Source organism: Thermobia domestica, unplaced genomic scaffold (assembly GCF_964235325.1).
Source record: "Thermobia domestica unplaced genomic scaffold, izTheDome1.hap1.1 HAP1_SCAFFOLD_817, whole genome shotgun sequence".
NCBI lineage: Eukaryota > Metazoa > Arthropoda > Insecta > Zygentoma > Lepismatidae > Thermobia > Thermobia domestica.
Genome location: NW_027656527.1, coordinates 17,191 through 38,556, shown reverse-complemented (window position 1 = coordinate 38,556; position 21,366 = coordinate 17,191). Strand labels below are relative to the sequence as shown.

Below are 21,366 nucleotides of genomic sequence, written 5' to 3'. Positions count from 1 at the left end.
ATTAAAAATGTGTATTTTGGCGCACTTCCCCTCCCTGTCCAAAAGAATCCGTTGTTTCGGAAGCGGCGAAACTGATTTTTGTTTTATATCAGCGGGAGGGCGATAGCAGGTAGCAAGCAAGACGTCCCAGAAAGTTGCGCATCGTTCAACTCCTTGCAAGATGGAAAAAATGTTTTATGACCCTTTCAACACTATGTGTACACGGTGAAATATAGTAGGGTTTCAAGATTTTTTTTTTTTTTTTTTTAATGACAGCTACAAGTTCTTCTAACGTGACAATGTGGCTTAAGATATGAAACGCACAGTTCAAAGCTGATTCGAACCACAGCGGAGATCGAACTCAAAATCGTAGAAACAATGACATCCTTACTTCTCGAAACTCAGGTGAGATTAAGCATAACAATGTACAGTAATAGAGGTACACAAGAGCATACGGCATATATCCTCCTAATATTTTTATAGTACAGCATCCCGAGCTTGTACGGAGGTCGGCATATGCTATATCTTTTTAAAACGGTCAAGCGCATTCTTACCAGAAATTCTAGCATTACACCATTGACAATAACCAATGGGAGAACTTCAGTGTGGTGTATTTCTTTTAGGTATGATTCTGGAGATGGCAAACGCCCCCAACATCGCCCGAACTAAGATAAATTGCGATTACATGTTATTTTTCCGCAGAGTATATCCTCTAGCAAATATTATCCTATAGTGCAAGGCCTTACGACATTCTTAAGGAAGAAAGTCTGCTTTAGTAAGTGCTAGTCTTCTAGACCTCTCATCAGCATCGACAATAGGCAATTTGCCGCCCCCATGCAGTGGCACCATTTTACCACCCCACCCCCTTTCTGCAGAAAAGAAAACAAATCTTAAAAGCCACGATTTTAAGTACAGTATATTACCCCATCATGAACAACGAAGAGGAGTAAAAGTGCACTCGCACTCAGAAAGGTCTAAACACTACAAATACAATCTCGTTGTGTCTGTTTTCCCCTTTAAATAATAACCTATTACCTTACTGAAAGATAAAGCAAACACCTGCAGAAGTAAGATGGTAATCCTTTTTATAGAATTCAATATCAAGTTTGTCTCAACATATCAGTTTGCAATTCCAGTGCAGATAGTTCTTTTATCTTGATTTCTTGATTTTCCTTCTACATCTGTTAATTAAAATAAAATTCACCTTAAACGATAAGGAACTTGTCTGTTACATAGATAACACTAGTTTTCATATCAAAACTGTGATAACTAATTAAATGGAACAGGTGTTCGCCACTGTTCGAGAATTAACAATCAAGCAGTTCATGCTGGAATTTATTCGATTATTTGCTTTAGCAATGTCCATGTCACCTTAAATTAATTCGACCTAAACATGATTTATGAATGTAGTATTCAAATAGGCCAGTTTAATAAATTTAACTAATCATGAAGTCTGTTTCCAACAAGAAATAATTATTTTAAATAATATGGCAGATTTTGCCGCCCCTCAAAATTTGCGGCCCGTGCAAATGCACGTGTTGCACATAAGGTAGAGCCGACCCTGCTGTTAATTTGAAACCGATAAATTTACTACTTCCGCTTGGACCAGGGACGTACGCTGAGGGTGGGTCCCTGGGGGTCCGATCCCTCCCCGAAATTTTGACTTTTGTGTAAATTTAGCCTAATTTTAGGGGCAATTTTAGGAATTTTAATATAAAATACACTCATTGAGTTTGGACCCCTCCCGAAATAAATTCCTGCGTACGCTACTGGCTTGGACAGTACTACTCGTAGCACCGATGAGTTTGACGTGGTAACCTGTAGATCATGATAGAGTAATCTCTCGTTTCAACTGAAACCTGCTTTTAACACTATGTAAGCCTCTGCAGTATGTTTTTTAAAACATTTTGACAATAATAACATTAATGAGAAGATGAGCGAAATAAAGAAATGAGAAACGCTTGGTATTTCCGGACTCATTAGTGATCCTCACGCACGCGTATCGGAACGAGTTTTTATCATTGGATGGTCTTTGCGGAACGAAAAATGAGTCACTCGCCGTGTCCTCGCTGGTTATTACTTGCTTCACAGTTACAAACAGGTTTATCTTATGTTTTTCTGACATTTCACACAAATTATCTTGAAATGAGGAAGACAGTGCAACATTAACACGCCAAGTTGTTCAGGATGAAAATATCTTTAATGTTGTGGGAAAAGTAAGATTTCTGTGCCGCTCTCAAAATACATTTCTTCATTATAAAATACTATATCTATCAAGCTTAAAGATAAGAAATATAATTTAATAGACGAAAGTGTTGGGTGTGAAGACCTTCTAGACAGAAATTACTACCTTCTTACTGCGGTGTGGTAGATAAAATATTTGGAAATACAGTAAAGCCACAATTATCCGCGGAATTGGGTGGCAAGGGCACCGTGGATAACCCGAAAAAAGATTAAAGAGATGCAAACACGAAAAAAAAATTTTCTGCCTGAAAAGTACGTTTTATTGTACAAAAAGCAATAAAAATACCTTTACTCTACATATTACTAAAATAAAGAACAGTAAACAAAAACAATGTGCTGCAAACCTGTCAGTAATTTTCAACCTTCTCACTCTAGGGCCTATTGTATTTTCCTGGTTGTTGACTTGGATTATTATTATTATTATTATTATTATTATTATTATTATTATTATTATTATTGTTGTTGTTGTTGTTGTTGTTGTTCATAATTAACCCTCCAGTGGTCACCCGCGGACTCGCACTCCACAGTGAACAATGAATTAATGAAATGAAATCTTTGAGTTTTACGTCCCACGGTTATGCCGGTTAGGCTAAAGGAGACGGTGATGATGAGTAATGAATGAAATGGTGGAATGAAGAAAGTGGAAGGAAACGGGAAAACCCCGAGAAAACCTACGCACATGGTGTTTGTCCACCACAAAGCTCACTTGGCGGGGGTTGGGATCGAATCCGGGACCTCAAGCACCAGAGGTGAACGCTCTACCACTGAGCCACCGCGGCCCCTATAGTGAACAATGAATGTAATTTATTATCACACAAATCACTCTTCCCAATTCTCGTTTTTCATACCTTACACAACAATCTGCTTCTGCTTATCAGAGTAGAGTTGCACTTTGAAACGTGGACTATTGTTGGAAATATTGATTTTTACAATGCAGTTTATTCTTGTATGTTTTAGAACATACAACACTTACTTGTATACGAAGTGTCAGTCCTCAGCGACTTCTTACGAAAGTAATTGAGCGCGACTTCAGCATGGTTAATTTTTCTTTTTCGCGGGACATTCAGATAATCCGCGAACACCATGGATCATCTGCTTGCGGATAATCGTGGCTTTCCTGTAATTTAGTTTCCAGGGTCGAGGTATAGTCAGTGATTGCCCACATGCAAGCTATTTATCAATCAATTTGTTTCGATAGTAGAAGGTAAGCGATCAATATGAACTTGGACATTTCCGGCTGCTTCCGGTACACGATACCTACTCGTAATATATTTTCTGCGGATGGGATATATCCACCAATTGCGGACATGCACCTACAGGTGTATATACCTGGTTTATCAATCAACTCGTCTTGATGAAAGAAAGCAATCGATACTGAAATTGGCTTCTTCTGGTCATCCACTTCCAGTACAAGGTGCGTAATGTAATTTCTGGTGGTAGGGTATATTAAGCGGTTGTGCACATACAATCAACATATCAATCAACTGGTCTTTAAGCGATCAGTACCGAAATTTTACAATTCCAATATACTGTACTTCATTTCATGTACACCCTTGTACCGGAAGTGCAATGTTTCGGTGCAAGACGTTTTCTTTCATCAAGATGAGTTGATAGGCTACATGTGTGCAGTCACTGGGTATAGTCCACTCCTTTAAACTAAATTTTCCCCAATATTAAACTTTTCATCCTTTTCTTGGAGTTGAACATCCCACAATTATGCACAGAGGCTAAAGGAGAAGGTAATGTTGAAATGGGTGATTAAGAGGGAAATGTGAAAGTGCGAGGAAACTAGAAATTTTGAGAAAAAAAACATGTACACCGTGTTTGTTCTACCATAAGACCCACTTGGTGGGAAGTAGGATCGAGCCAGGGACCAGACACACCGGAGGGGATTGATCTAGCACTGAGCCACACAGCCTCTTGTTGACAAATTGTATAAGAATCGTAATAAAATGTTTTCGTGTTGCTTTCGTTGTAAATAGTTGTGCTTGACGGACGAAGTCAACAGTTTTATGTATTTGCAGAAATAGCGTTAATATTGAAAATAACATACCCCGCATGTATAGTATGATATAGGAGAATGATATAGTGCAGAAGCGGATCGGAGCCACTAGAAACGGCGGTTCCAATATCAAATCTGCGCATGCGCAGTCCCTGGTTCTGACCGTGAGTGTTACGATAAAACAGAGTTGCCAACCGCAGAGAACAAAATTATTGGTTTTCGTCTTTTGAAATTATCGTATATTCGTAATGCAAGTGACAATTGTAGACACAAGTATAATACTACTACTAATAATAGCAATAATATGTAATAAACTTATCTAGTAATCTTCAATTCCTAACTCCAAATAGGCGTGACTGTCCTCACCATTTTTAAAAATCCTTATTAACATTACACTGAACAACAACAATATTTCCAGCCCCCCGTTAACGTAATTGAATTTAAAGAGTGGATGCGGGGATACCATTTGCCAATTCTCAAATTGTTATTGATATATTTTAGCGGGAATGACTTAAAAATCTGAGTGTATGCGTGTTTTATAATTATTTAATGCACACCCACAATTAACTTGTGCATTCAAAAAATACACCAAAAAAAAGTGTGCGTTCTAAAATTATCGCATATGACAATAAATTATTGCATGGTTGACAAGTCTGCGGTGAAACACAAATTTCGATTCCGTTTGTTTCCGATTTGAATGCTGAATAAACTTCACTTTTCCCGCTCACTTGTTATCTTTTATTTTAAGTTAAAAAAATACTAGCCGACGCTTATCTTTGCTTTTAAAAAGCAAAACTTTGATATTTTGTGTATTATAGGCTACATAGAAATATACAAATTAAAACCAATAGTTATAGCTGTATGAATATTTACTAACGCTTTGACTTTTTGTTTGCAGGTTTGAGTGAGCAAGTGCAGAAGATGTACGTCCTTCTGGTTGTGATGGTCACTATTAATGCCGTCCTTCTTGTTGTTATAATTGCTGGCGTCTTCCTGTTCTGGTTCAACAAAAGGCATCACCTTGCTTCCAAGTTCAACAATAAACTCAATTCTTTAACGGTAAGAAAAGTAACGTTAAATTTCTTCCTAAAAGCAACTGACTAAGTAATTATACCCTGGCCGCGTGGCCGGTGAACGATGATTTCTGACAGCTTTGCACAAGACCACGGCGAGCGAGCAGAAGACAGCAGGTCAACCAACCTAAGGCTCAGAACCTGTCGCGTCTCCATGGTAACCACCGCACATTGCCAAACTTTCACTAACCCCTTCCCACCCTCAACGAGGAAGCAGACGGTTCTCCCCTTGCTCAAGAAGCACATGGCAATACCGCAGTTCCCAGTCGTCCTCGCAAGCTGAGCTGTCAGAAATCATCGTTCGTCGGCCAGGGTATAATTAACTCAATTATTAATTAATGAGAGGAGTCATCGCTGCAGATACAAAATATCTTTATCAAGTTATGTTTTTGTTCGAATCTAACCCAAACTGGATTGTACGCGCCTCCCGAAGATCCTCGTTTATATTATTGTCTCACATTCCGTTGAACTACGCAAATCTCTTTCCTAATAAGCTTCCCAATTGTGCGTGTTTCCATTGCGTATCATGCTGTGCGTGTTTCCCCATGCGACCGTTGTGTCGTCCCACCCATCTCGTTGACTTTATTCTCCGTATGATATTCGGTGACGTGCAATTAATATAAAATTGTTCATCTTTTTTTTCAGTATTTTATTTCTGAAAAGTGTTTTTGAAAACTCCCATTTTTTTCCTTTGCGTGTCAGCGTCTATTACATAGATACTAAGTTGAATTCGCCTCCGATCGAATCTATTGAGGTGTTCGAGTTAAACAACGAACGGGCCGCAATGGTTCAGTGATACAGCGTTCACCTACGGGGCATGGGATCCTTGGATCAATCTCAGTTTGCGCCAAGTGGGTTTTGTGGTGGACAGTGACCGTGTACATGGGTTTTCTTAAGGTTCTGCCGTTTCCACTTACTTTCTTCATTCCACCATTTCACTCATTTCTCATCATCATCGTCCCCTTTATCCTGCGGGATATAATGTAAGACGTAAAACTGAAACATTTAATTTAATTTCATTACAACAACGAATAATGTCTCTGATTAACTGTATTTATTATATCCATTTATTAGACTGGTCCCTGAAGTAGGAGAAATTTACTGGTGACAGAGTTAGTTATAGTTAAAGCATGTAAACAAACGCACGCACAATAACAACAAAATGCTGTTACATTGTTAAATATAACTGAGTTTATCGGTGATCATTCCTGAAGGACTTCGCCAATCACCGATTCCTTTACTTTGAAACCTAGTCATGGATTGCCACTATTATTGCATAAAATTTCATTATCATGAGTACAGACGTTCTTTAGTTGTAAATGGAAAACAGAACGGAAATCTCGGAAGCAATATGAGCTTCGCTTTCCTATGAGCATAATTACGATGGTTTGTTCAGAACTATTGAAAATAAGTGATTTGGTAAAAACATATATATAGATCCTATTTCACTATATAACCATGTTGCATGTTCCATCTCAATTACCACCCGTTTTTGAAAGATAGTGTTCTTTCCTTTCAAATAAAATAATACAAAATGCAAAACCAATAAACTTTTTATTTACTTTTCAAGAAAATAAACAACTAGATGATCTATATGATAGTTTACCTGCTGCATTATGTTGTGCATAGAGTAATACAGTCGTTATCAACCGATATGTCGCGACACACTGTGTTCTTTTGTTTGAAACTTTTCGTGGTTCTTTTGAATTTTTGTGCATTGTAACCTTATTGCTTAGTTTATTTATTTACGAGCTTTTAACGTAAATATTGAGATAGAGCTTTTTGTACGAGTAAATATACAATTGTTATCCTATGTTTACAATTAACGCAATGGGAAATAGACAAAATTTGGTATAATTAGACATCAGATTTTTATGCACTTAAAATTCTTGAAATATGCATGCAACTGTGTTGTTAAATGTGTTAAAAATATGCACTAACAATACGATAAAAGAGAACATTTTCAAACATATACCAAAGTTGTGACAGGAGTTTTGTAAGTAAAAAATAACATCGAAAGTGTATTTTACCTTTTAGAGACTTCTCTTCAGAACTTATTTTTGTGATATTTCCATGTTATATACTCATTTTCATATACGCACAGATTACGAGAATAAAATGAACAAAGTGATATGGGAACATGATCTTTAGTTTTTCTTCACAATATTTTAAAATGCATTTACTTTACACGAAATAATACAAGCCTCACTTTTCTACATGTTCCACTGTACAAAAAAAAAAAAAAAAAAAAAAGTTCTTTTAAGGATTTATTTCTTCCCGTAATTAATCTTACAGTATATCACGAGATGCTTGTCTGCATTTTTTAGTGTCAGTTTGTTACCGGACAATGTTTATAGAGAGGAGCAAGTTTAGTATCTTTGTTTTCTTGCAATTGAAACATAAACTTTGAAGGTATTTTTTCATTGCTTCAATTGTTTTGTAGTCGGAATTGGTGGCAACAACATTCATTAATTCCTTTTCCACAGAACTTCTGAATTCACTAGGAACTAACTGGAGTTCATGCTGAGATTTATCAATTAGAGCTAAGCGTTTACTGAGCAGTATTCCTTGTTTCTGGATTGATGTAGACACTAGACCTTCCTGTATAAATTAGGCATTCCTCCATCGTCCCACAGAGCATTCTGTTGCAGTCTCTTAAATGCATTGAAAATAAAATCCAAAACTGGATTTATCATGCTGTAAGCGTATATCTGAAATAAAAACTTACAGAATATGCTGAATATGCTCTTAAGCACTAATATATGCTCTAACCTTTGAAATATGCAATTATATGCAATGTAAAACTTCGAATTCAAGCTGTAGTATTATTGTTAGAAACCACCACCAAGTTTAACAGAAATGCGTATAAGCCAGGGGCGGATCCAGGGGGAAGCAATCGCCCCCCCCCCAGAAGAGGAAACTTTCTTATTTTATATAAATAAACCCATCCCAGAGTTTGAAGCTGTTAAAAGTAGCTCTAAGTAACAGTATGACAACCCACCGGCCCCTCCCACAAGTCGGTCCTGGATCCGCCCCTGGTATAAGCAAACAAAATATGCATTTGTATAGAAATTCGATCTCTAAGTATAATATAGAGTAAAATACTGTGCATACTTAGAAATCCATTCATGTTATAGGAACAAGATTTTTCCCATAAGAAATTTCTTTCAAGTTCCAAAGAATACCTAATTTTAGTCCTAACATTGATTTGACAACACGATCAAGTTACATTATGTAACTCTATCATTGTAAGGAATTAATTTGAAGCGCAAAAAAATGAGTAATAAAAGTTACATTTTCCTTCAAAAGTTTTCTTCAAAGAACTGATTACTTAGTTACAGATAGAGTAAATCTTTCATTATTCTTTCATTGTTCTTTGCCTTATAAATGGTTATTCTTTATTTCTTTTTCTTTTTAATTTGTGATTTTTCTCTCTTCCAGAATCAATATAAGACTGAAAAGGACAAAGGAGGTAAAACCGATTCCTTGAAACTAGACATTCCAGTGCCTTCTGTGTCGGAGACTGTAACTGCAAATACAACTCCAAGTACAGCAACTACCACTACAAATACAGTGAAAGCTTCCAGTCGAAAGGACGACGATCTGCCGACGCCTCCGACAACGTCCACTCCAATCAGTAAGCGATACCCTCGTGAGGACTCCACACTGGACTATGCGTACGACAATCCAGCCCTCAACACATCACAAGATAACAAACATTACGATACAAATACTACGTGTTACCCTAAAAGAGAAACCACTTTTTGAGTGGTTGTTCCCAGCAGGACATGTTGCAATAAAGTATGTGCAATTCATAATTAGTATCAGTGGATACAAAACAGTGCAACAAATATTATTATTATACACCTGTGATACTTCAGGTGATCTACAAAACGTTAGAAGTGGTGACAAGCTTCTGTAGTAAGCTTGAATTAGTTAAAAATGGTAGTTTGTTACAAAACTAAGCTCAAGTCATTCCCCTTTGTTATTGTTATAACTTGGGTTTATATACGATATATTTTTTGGTAGTTTGTGTTTTCTAGTGACTCTTTTTTATAATACATGAAAAAAAAAGTGTAAGTGAAATTGTGTTCTGTAACGTATATATGCAAATAACTTTTTTAATTGATAAAGACTAGTTTGAAAGGTTGTGTTTTTGACATGTTGCGCGAAAAATTCTTCCAAACATGGCGGGTCTATGGGTAAAGAAGTGTTCTACAGATAGTCTGTAAGATTAAGATGTGTTACTTATTAAAATTTAAGATAAAATCAGTGCACATTGTTTAATGTGTATAATCATGTTTAATTAGTTTGAAAGTATGGAGGTACCAGATAGAAAACTACCTTCATCGAAGCATGTACGAGTCTCTCAATTTACCTCGTCAACTCCTTTTGCCCTTCTCTTCAACTTGGCGAGGATAATGTAAATAGTTACCATCCATTAAAAAATCTTTACACATTTAAGAGATTTGAAGGTTCTTGTTGACAAAAATTAAGCATGTTTATACTCCGATTTCCGGACTAGAATAGCACCTGTTCGATTTTCATGTGTGTCTTATGTTTAATGCTCTTAAAATATAAATACGGTAAATAAGCTTCGGAAATTAAAGTACTATTGTGGACAACGATGAAAGGTAGATGTAATTTAATATATGCGAGGAACGTTTTGCCTGTTCAAGATCGCATACATATACAGTGTACAACGTATGAGGAACTGTCTGAGCTTTTCCTTTTAAAACAAACTTCAGGTTACTAGTCGTCGTGATTCTCGTGTTAACAGGTTTCTGACTATTATGCAGTGTGAAAGCATCTACTGGTTATTGTACTCAAAAGCGTGTTATACTCCAAGTGAGGCCACGAAAGGATAATAATAATAATAATAATAATAATAATAATAATAATAATAATAAAAGAAGAAGAAGAAGAAGGTGGATGTGTTCAAATTTATAATTCAATCCTCGTTTCTCCCAGATTTTTTTAAAGTAAAAACATCGTATGTGTTGATTTTCTGGAAGTTTTGCCTTCTTCTCGCATACTTTTCATTCTGTCCAGTGATGCCAACCCTTGGGGAAAATTCCATATTGTGAGATTTTTGACGATTTCACGAAATAGAATAAAGGGAATTTTCGTTAAAATTGGCAGGATTTATGAATTGATTTATATATTGAAGGAAAGTGACTGATATATACTAATTTCACTAAGGTTTATGTTTTCTAAGGTTTTAAAATTTTGTTATTAGTATAGCGTGGGGAAATTCAAGAGCAAAATGGGATTTTCTGCCTCTCGAGATGGGATTTTATAACGTTTCAGGTTGGCATCACTGATTCTATCAATTCTTTATCATCCCTTTACATTTACCATTTATATCCTCACTTACCCTTACGGGCCGTCGGACTGTACGTATGTGCAACATGTGCATGTGCACAGGACGGCAAAACAAAACAAAACAAAAAACTAGCATAAAGTATATAAAACTTAAAACATAAAATATGGACTATTTAAAATGAATATTGCTTGCTGGAACCTAACTTCATGATAATGTTAGTTAAATTTACTAATCTGGTCCGTTTATTTCCATATTTTATTCATAAATCTTATTTACGTTCCTCTTGTTATAGTCGCATCGTGTGGACGGAGTAATACAACGCGACACGACAAAGTAAATCAAGTGCAGTGGCGTAGCACACTTTTGCGGGCCCCCCCGCAAAGTATAGAGAAGGGGCCCTAGTTGTAAAGCCGAAAGAAGTAAGGTTTAAGTTCTACTTCTTTAAATCTTTATTCATCGCAAGACTTCGGGGCCCCCTATACCTCGGGGCCCCCCCGCAGTGCGGGGGTTGCGGGGGCAGCTGCTACGCCACTGATCAAGTGTAGACTTGAGTGACTAAATTTCCAATTCCCTTGATATGACTTTCATAGTTCGCTCAAGTTTAAAATAGGATATTATTGGCGAAGGCGGTAGTTCAGACTAAAATCCTAGCAAACATACTTTTAACTTGATATGTTCTCACTAGTGTTACAATTCTTGTTAGTATTATTATTCAGTGAATTATATGCTTTCATTAACACTACTGAAGTCATAATAAGAGTAACATACTTAAATCGTGGGTATGTTTCTTTGTAAGAAAGGAGCAGCAAATGATTCTATTGCACGGGGCGGTGAATTGTGTGGAGTGGGATGTTAAAAACCACATTTTTTAAAATGTAAAGTTTCAGTGAACTGGTAATATTTTCTTGTTCGGCATCACTGCAAGTAATATTTTCTGCCTCCTACTACCGCAACCACACCAGCAGAAAGGAAAAAAAGTCTCTTCTTTGTTTTCCATGTAAGAAGGTAGTTTTCTGAATTGCAACTCCATAGTACCATGATTAACTTCGTCACCTACAAGTGATATTACTGTGTAATGTAGAGCAAGATCACGTGCTTTATATATATTTGTCTTTCTACATCGTTATGTAAAGATTTATTTTTAGTCTGTTTTTGTTGTAACATATTTTCTTTGGTCATCAACAATTGTCGTAGTTAGGCGGAGATATGTCTGAATTTCAAATAAGATTAGTAGCTATATGCTATTTAAAAATATCGATAAACTGTTATGATGTATGTTGATTTTGCGGAGAATATATTGAACTTATTTAAGAATATAAACAAACCATTTTTCTTAGTATTAAGAAATCTGCATCAAAGAGCAAGCTAGGTGAAAACAAACATAAGCACGTGATCTACTTCTGTAATATGTAATCTTTTATCACTTCCATGTTAATAGTGCTCGCAAATTTATGCAAAAAGTGATCAAACATATCGATTGTAATTGTAAAATAGTTACGTTGTTGGATATAAATATTTACTAAGCTACAGAACATATAAACGAAACTTCGTGATATGGAACGTTAATAAAATGTATTTTTGTTCAAGTTTGAAATGTGTTAAGTGAAGTTACAAAATATAAACAATTGAATTTCAAATTATCGATATAATAAAAAAATACATATAATAAATTTACAATTATATTACCAATTGAGATATTCTAAAAGTTTATTAATATCTTAACAATAGTGTTCATACGTTTTTTGTTTCTAAAATATTAATATGTCGAAAAATCTTGACAAATAAGTAAACTTGATGAATGTAATGTCTATCTGTGATTACTTCATAGAATAGTTATTAATGCTGTAATTAGTTAATGAGCTTATTCGCATACAATTAAGTTGTCATCATATTATATTAACAAATAAGTAGGTATCTGTATAATTTTTACTCTCAAAACTTAGTTTTGAGATGATAACTTATATTTTTTTTCGTTTATTTCAAATTACATATCATGCATACCACTACTTGGACCATGTGAAACATTATAATTCTTTGAAAATTCTTCTTTGTGTGGTTTTCTAATACATTTCGTGGTATAGAACTTGGTCAAGTTCACGGGAGAGCCAGTACAAAATACTTGCAAAAAATTGCCCATTATCATTTTTATATACTAAATATTTTCAATGTGAAACTTCATATTAAAGCCTCTGCATATATATTTATTTTAGAGTAACACTAGGTAAGATTAGCTTCAGCTAGGTTCGATAGTTTGCATATTAACTTGCATGCATTGAATTTTGAAACGCCTTCCTTTCATTTCACCCTTTCTGAATATACTAATTTAATCCAATAAGTCTTGCATTAATATTCGTGAAGTTTGTAAAACTATGTACCAGCACCAATGTAAAAGATTATCATATTTTTTTTTAACTTCACGTAAGTGACGGTGAAGTTAATTCATCATTGTTTGCCGTGCATTATCGTTGCCACGAAGTGTATCTATTTCTTCAGATTTTTTCTATCATGCGTTCACGTGGATCTACTGTTTCTCAAAAGTGTTGGCATTCCAAGTTTTATGCTACATCGGTATTGACTGCATATCTTGAGGGGGGGATACTCTCTTAATTAATGCTTACCTATTTAATTTCTTATATTTATGTGGTACATTTTAGTACACAACGGAAAATATTTATACTTTAGCAGAACTTTCATGCACAATCAACAGATTTTAATAGTTTGTGATTTAAACTTTCACATCTAAGCTATTTTTGTAACAAAAGATAATTATCATTTTGAATATCATGCTTGAACTCAAATCCTGTATTTACTGTTATCATGCTGTTGTATATTTGCGTTTCAATTTGCAAATAAGAAACCGTCCACTGTCTGATACTAATGGTTTGAGTGAGTATGGAGAAAGTCTTCAGAAGTCCTATATGAAAAGAATGAATTAATTATATATTCAATATGATGCAATGGAACTTGTGCTCAATAGAAAATTATTTACCATGTCGTGAATTTCTTTATGGAGTTCCATATAATTCTAAATGTATTAAGCGGATCCTTTTGCAACGCGGAAACTAAAATCCTTTTGAACTTTAATATAACATTTTTTTTTGTCTTTACGTATTAATACAAGATGTGTAATATTTTTCTACGGTTGGAAAAATTCCAGATTATTTTTATCGTATAACACATGTATACGTACAGATTGCAAAAGGCAAATCTTTACAAGCGTGTAGCATAATGAGTCTTGCAATTTCAGTCGTTTTTTGTTCGTCAATTAAGAGGTTTTAACGAAGGATAGCGGACCATACTTAGTTTCCCAAATTTATCTTTAAATTCTCGGGATCTGTTTGGCTAATTATCTTGTTCTTTAAATATGTTTGCAAAATTAACCTGTGCAACTATCAGTGTTGTACTTTGTTTTATTATGTTTATACTAACTGAAGTAAATACACAGTGCTGAAATGAAGAAATTATAATATTACATTGTATTAATTTTCGAATTCTGCATTTTTGTAGTTAACGCTGTTAGTAAGATGGTTGGAAGTTCTATATAATCCATGTTAAACGGAGGTTGTTTACAACGGAAACCAAGTTATATATAATGGAATTACGTTAACCAGAGATTTCACTGAATATAATATAGACCATCTTCTACTCATCATTATTTATAAAGTCCGTCCATTAGAAAATAAAGATTAAGAATTTTCAGTGCGTACGTGAAAGTACGATAAAGTATTATAGAAAAGTATTTGTTTGTTAAATATACGTTGTTTTTATGTATAGCAATTATGTAAAAAAAAAATTAGTATGCAAATTAAGAATCTGGGTTCCAATATTTAGAAAATTTACGGGTAAAAGTGTATTAACCCTTGTGTACCACCATGGGCTATTTTGGTACCCCAGAGGTGTTTATCATGATACATCTTTTAAAAACAGTGAAATTACAATTCAGTCTTCTCTTGCATTCTATCTTGAGTGTATGCTAAAGATGCCTGCTAAAAGTTTCAACTGTTTGTTTGATGGTTCTGCGTAAAGAACATAATTTAGATGGGGTTCTACGTTCTTGGTAGTACACAAGGGTTAATTCACAGAGGAACAGTAATATTTAAGAAATTTTATGTGGGCGCCAAACATGTAAATGAAGTATTCATGTATAAACAATATTAAGAAGTGTGTGTCGTTACCAAATTCAGTTTGTAAGCAAAGCACGTGCGAAGTATGCACGACGGTCACATGGGACAAGTAGCGAGAGTTAATAGTATGGAAGGTTTAGTATCCGGAAAGAGCAAAAGAGAAACGAAGATGATCATAAAGTGCACAAATAGAGTGGGTATAGGAAAGAAATCATGGTTCGCATGTAACAAGATAATATAATACAAATCAATATTATTAAATAAATAATAGCAGCAAGACCTTGTATAATATATTAACAGCTTACACTCCCTTTTATTCTAAAAGATGACTGTTGTAAACCAATACATCACACACATTTCTCAAATATATTTCTTCTTGACATCCACTATTTTCTTACATAACAACCATATCAACAAAATCTATCGACAAAACCTTTTCTTTTTCAAAATGCATATTTCTGCTCAATTATTGCGCCTCTGATCATTACATAAAACAGGTACAGATTGATAATATTATTTTACATCGTTATACGCAAAAAGTTGGCTGAAAGGAGGTACGATCTAATTCTGTAGTAAGTTGGTGTAATGCATTAGTTCCTGTGTGTATAGTGTACAGATTATATTATTTTTGTATAGTCATTGCGAATAACACCGTCCGTTCGACTTTGGCGTCAAGCCTTCTGTGATACTCGAATACTTCCACTTTCTATCGCTCATTCTGGTCTCCATGCTTGCCGATGGGTCACAAAACAAATAGCCTTGTGCAAGTATGCCTAATAAACGTGAATAGTAAGCATTAGATTCTCTACGTACTTGGTGAGTAGGTGCTGATGAAAGAAAAACATTCGGAAACCATTTAAGAACACTTTGATAAAGAAACGGTAATTTTAATTGTTATCACCTGAGGTACCCTGATTCTTAATCTGCACGGAATTTTGTAGTACCTTTTTCTTATTGAAAGTGTCGTTATACATTATTGTGTTAATTATAAGATAATGATGTCTGTAATTCCGGTAATAGCACAAATTACTTTGTATTTTGTCATCTACAGCCTACACCAAACAAATTTACCAGAAAAGAGGCATTTGTCACTCTATATTAAGGACAGAACGCTATTTTCGCTTTCATTAAGGCAGTTTCTTCCCTAATGAGTGTTATTTTCCATTGAAATATAGAAACATCACCATCACTGCACTATAATGGGAGCCCAGTTATTTAATTAGTGTTAACTAATTTTGGTAAATATAGGCTTAAAATATGTAGATAAAACAAATATTTGTAATAGGACAACGTAGTTGGTAGATATTTCTATAGTTGCTTTCTGCTGAGAATCCCTAGTCAAACATCATAAGAAAAAATATCTATAAGTCAATATAAATTAAATAGTGTGAAGACGTTGTTTGAATTTACGTAAATTAACAACCTAAATAAAAGACATAAAACTGTAAAACTAATATTTCAAGTGCAAATAATAGTAGATTTACACCTATGACACCGTGACCACTCGCAGAACTGTTCTCAAGGAGGGAATTAATTTAAATTGCAAAGGGAACCAAAGAAAATATGATGCACTGTGCACACTTAGTATTACTCAATAGGACTAGATGGTACAAGCAGCGTCTATTTTATGGTACTATTCTATTATTTGTAAAACCTACGAAAGAATTGTTACTTGATTTCTTAATAGTATTGTTTAAGTAGTCAAAATGTATCGGGATCTTACCTCCCTCATATATAATAAGGTAAAAATACGAAATGCATCGAGTGCTCTTTATTACATAATTCTCCATACGGAAAACAATGAAGTGAACTACTCTATAAAAGCAGTGTACAAAGTCATCATAGAAGTCTGTTCGTGCTTTTGGCAATGTCGATTTTATGGCATATGTCCACATCCTGTATTAATACTCAGCCCTCTTGAAGTCAATCTCGACCCATTAATATAACTCCTTCCTTAAGAAACTCTTTCTAAGACAGTAAGAGTGCATGTCGTGCTAAACTCTCATAAAATAGGATAGCAGGCGAGCAACTATGATGGATTGAAAACAGGGGCGTCATTTACGCGGGCAGGAGGGGGCAATTGCCCCCCCCAAGAGTTTGAGAAATACATATACTTTAATCGATAGCCTACTAATATATTAGTACAAAACGTGAAAGTCTTATGTCGGTGGTGCTTTTGTCCCCCTTAAGCGAAGTCTGAAATGACGCCCCTGATTGTAAATGGAAATATTCCAACTTAACAACTTTAACCTGCATGTTGTAGTGCAGGCGCCAAAGCGAGACAATATAATTTTGTGAGAAATCTGCATATTCAGTTTTGTAATATTTTGGTTTAGAAAGTTTTTTTTTTTTCTCGGCCTAATTTACAAAAGTTTGACTTAATACACTAAGTTTGTATACTTTCAATAATTTGTCCCAGACTATTGTTGTTTCATTAAGTAAGTTTTGTGATATATATAGTGCAAGTGTTTTCTCTGTGCAACAATTTCTGTCACTGACGTGCTAAAAACATGCTTCCTGTATAATACAGTGAGTGCATTTCCATATTAGAGTTGTGCATGGATGGAAAGAACATCACGATATGATGCAAAAGATACGACTGTGTATACAAAATGACTGTTAATAAATAACGTATATAAACATTGACTGAATTTCCTTTTTATCAATACCAATATTCTTTTTGTCTTTAAGCTTGGTCGTTTGGAGCTAGTTGAAGAAAACAAATTATAATCTAGGTGTTTTCAATATAAACAAGAATTTTAGGAGTGATAAAAAGAAAAAAAATAAATAAAAGATTGCGATCTTGGCCAAGAATTAGATTTTGGATCAGTGACCACAAAATTTTTGAACGACTCCTAAATCGAGTTTTCGTATTTTCTACAGAATAAGCACATCATACTGAGGTAAGTGATACTTTAGGTTTGGGTACACTGTCTGTAGTTCTCCAGATATAAGACAAGAAAATTTTTTATTCAAATATATTGGATCTTTTGATCCCAAAAATAGAAGTAAATGACTCATCACCTAAGCCATACTACTATGGGTAGAAATTTGAATAGGATACTCCTTTTGCCATGCAAGCAAGAGGAGTAAGAAAGGATTTTTGGAACTACAAGTCCTAAAGTTTTTCTTTTCGAATAATAGATTATCTGATGAATCTCTGACGAAGATTAACTGGCATATAACAAGTTACAGTATATGTAACATGAATTTAAACTTTCTTGAATCACGCACCCAAAGGAGAAAAGGGAGTATAAATATTAAATTCCGAATTAAAGGATTCGCTTAAATTAGGGATGGTATCGAGACAAGACGATACGTTAAATACAATCTCCGTCTTATCACGGGTTGACAAATAGCGGTCTCTTCTCGATTCGAAAATCATCGTATCGTTTTCAGCCTCGTCTCGATCAACATATAGGGCCAAGTCTCGGTCTCTTCTTGAAGTAAATTGCCAGAAACTAAAAATGTGGAATTAATATATGATATTACAACATAACATTTCCTCTATTTATTTATTTATTTATTTAGTTTTGTTCTGACTATAGAACTAGTGTAGGCCGAATACTCCCAGTAACGTAACTAAGGGGGAAGCAAATGGGGTTTGGGCGCCAGGCGCCGGATAGGGGGGCGCAAAACGGCAAATATTTATTTTCACTATAAGGCAAGGAAAGGAATTTTAGCAAACTAAACATCATTAGAAATTACCTCAGAAACTTAACAGGAAAACGACGACTCACCAACCTTAGGATCATATTTATAGAACAAAAGTTTGCTTCAAAGCTATATTTTGAGGACATTGCAACAATCTTTTGCAAAATGTCCGTGTATAATAATTGAGACAGCAACGAGACTGTTCATTCATTCTACACATATGCACATCTCGATATAATTCCAAAAACATTGTGATTTGCAGTTATGATAAGACTATAAGAATATGTCAAATGTGCTATTATTTGGCAATTAAATAGTAATTAGTTTGGTGTTTTATCTTGTACTAAAAAATAAATTATGTACTGCAATTTTGAAATCAAGCTTTACCACTTGAAGAAAAAATGGAATAGGAAAATTACTAGTGATGCCAATATCAGGTGTAGTCTGGAGTGTTTTGGTTTGGTTGATCAGGGCAGGGGGGGGGCACTAAGGATAGTTCCGTTGCTGAATATTCCTTCCTATCTAAACTGCTAACGAACGTCTTTTTGTGCATTTGTTCGCGAGTTCAATCCTCATTGGGTGTAACAAACCTTGGATGAAACCCGAATAATGTAAACATTTCCCGAGAAATTTATCCTTGTTATCGGAAAGAGAGAATAAACTCTATTCAGTTAACTCCAGTACTTCACATTACATTATGGTCTACTAGTTAGAGCATCTTTGGTGCATGGGGTCCTTTGCTCTATTCCTGGTAAGAGCATTGAAAAATTTGAACATTACGATGGTTTATGTTCTATCATAAACTGTAGATTCACATATTATATCCTCAGTATTGAAAAGGACACCCCAATCAACCAATTTACATTACATCTTGATACTTCTAATTCTTTGCTTTAATCTGATAGTTTTCCTATTTCCATTATCTTGCCCTGTCCTAATCTGGAATTTCTGCTGCTACTCTCTCCAATCATAACATCAGTTGCAGAACATAGTTTCTAAGTCCTACTCGTACTATTTACTCAAGCAATTGCAATAATATATATATATATATATATATATATATATATATATATATATATATATATATATATATATATATATATATATATATATATATATATATATAACAAACTTTTAAATATGTCTTTCCGAGAAGAATTCGTAAGCTGTGTGGAAAATTAGTGTTGGGAAAATCGAAACGTAATATGTTTGCTTTTCAAAATTAAGTTTCCGAACATCTTGGCAACATAGTCTTTGATCCTTTTAATTGACTTTAACGAGGATAATATATATTCAAGCTCAATGCAAAATTACCAAGGGTAGGGGGTATCAAGTAGAGTAAGTGTTCCACTATCTTATAACATGCAACGAATTTTGTGTGCTAATGTTCGAGCAAAGTCCGAGACTTTCGAGGCCGGGGTTGGTCTCGTCTCGATCTCGCTACCATCCTTAATTTAAATATAGGCCTATGTGAAATTCGGCTTTTGAATTCTTGAACTAAAATTTGTAGAGCTCGTATTTCTCAGTCCTCGAAAATTCTGCTCCTAAGTGGGGGAGGAAAAGGAGGAGTTTCTGTAATATTAAGATTTTACACTGTTTATTCAAAAAATATCAAAAGTTGAAGATGTGAAATTCGATATGTAAGTTCTTAACTGAAAATAATGGAATACATATTTCAATGATTTCGAAATTCTTCTTTCAAAGGGGAAGAGCGAGATTTTTTTCTCAACTTTCAAATATATGTTGTCTCATAATCATGAGAAAACGCTGAAGCGATTGAAATGAATTATTGAACATAGCATTATTCTACACAGAGACGGGTTTCCATCATGTCACTTTCATCAAAATGCGTATCCTAAAGGGATTAAGGGGTTTAAATTGTATTTTTAAAAAAGTAGTGTTTGACGAGACCATCATGTTCAGGCTTTGTTTCAGAAAATTTTATCTAGGGGAGGCAGAGAGGAGCTGCACTGGGGTACTATTTGATAAAGAATGTATTCCGCACAAGAGTTCCATGTAATCGCAATCAGCTCTGAGAAAGAGGTGGTTGGCTTGGCCTTTTCCCGGAAGTATTAAGGAGATGAAACTTGATACTTTACTAAAAGCAAGAGAGCACGTGCCCCAACGTTTTCATATTCAACCTCTAAGAAGGGGGAGGGGTTTCTATTGTTTCTCAATACATAAAAAAGACATCGTCATCGTCTGTTCCATCATCACGGGGAAACTCTTGAATCCTTTAATTGAACTTTTATACATAGCACATGGCTCGAGCTAAGTTTGTTAATTCATGTCTTTTTCATTAGCTGAACCTGCGCTCTCTACAGAGCGCATCATTCACATATGAGCATGAATCTCTTCCTCACAACATACGAACATGTCCCTTTACAGACACAAATGAAGGACGTCTTGATTAACAAGAAATTGACAAGGGGTACCATGAAGGGGAGATTTTTTTTCGATTATTTTTTTCAATATCTCGCAACATTTGCAAGATTTGAGCCTGCTTCCGGTTAGAGTTTCTAAATCATGTATGATCAGTGTTTTCTTTCTTGTTTCATGCAGTATGTAATAAGCAAATACATTACACACACAATTAATTATAATGTCAGTGATATATGGTGTTCATTGGACAAACACTCCAAACAATAAAGATTCATTTCTTACACTGGAGAAATGGTTATCATTCCTTGTTCATTATCATTTGCCCATGAAACAAAGCCTGAGAGATATACTAACCTCGTATACAAATGTGGTGTTGGAATGTATAACTCGTAGGATATGCTGCTTTACTTTTTTAAAAAAAAAATTCAACATTTCCAGTGTATCCCTAAAAATAAATAAATAACGGCCATTTTTTAAGTATTCAAGTACAACTGGACAATCTACACAAAATTTGTAATCGATCAGTTAAGACGGCATCTTTCTAGAACCTATGGTTTCCGAGAACTCCCTGTCGAAAGGATT

General features: G+C 34.7%; 1 protein-coding gene across 2 annotated transcripts in view; it reads left to right on the top strand.

Annotated features, from left to right (window-relative positions):
• Positions 1-17,391, top strand: part of LOC145677369 (uncharacterized) — a 48,043-nt gene extending 30,652 nt beyond the window's left edge. For both annotated transcript variants that reach the window (XM_081747890.1, XM_081747891.1), the window contains exons 2-3: positions 5,124-5,284; positions 8,740-17,391. In XM_081747890.1, the coding sequence (XP_081604016.1) occupies positions 5,124-5,284; positions 8,740-9,066 (488 nt within the window). In that variant the 3' untranslated portion in view covers positions 9,067-17,391. The remainder of the gene's footprint in view (positions 1-5,123; positions 5,285-8,739) is intronic.
• The last annotated feature ends 3,975 nt before the right edge of the window (positions 17,392-21,366 follow it).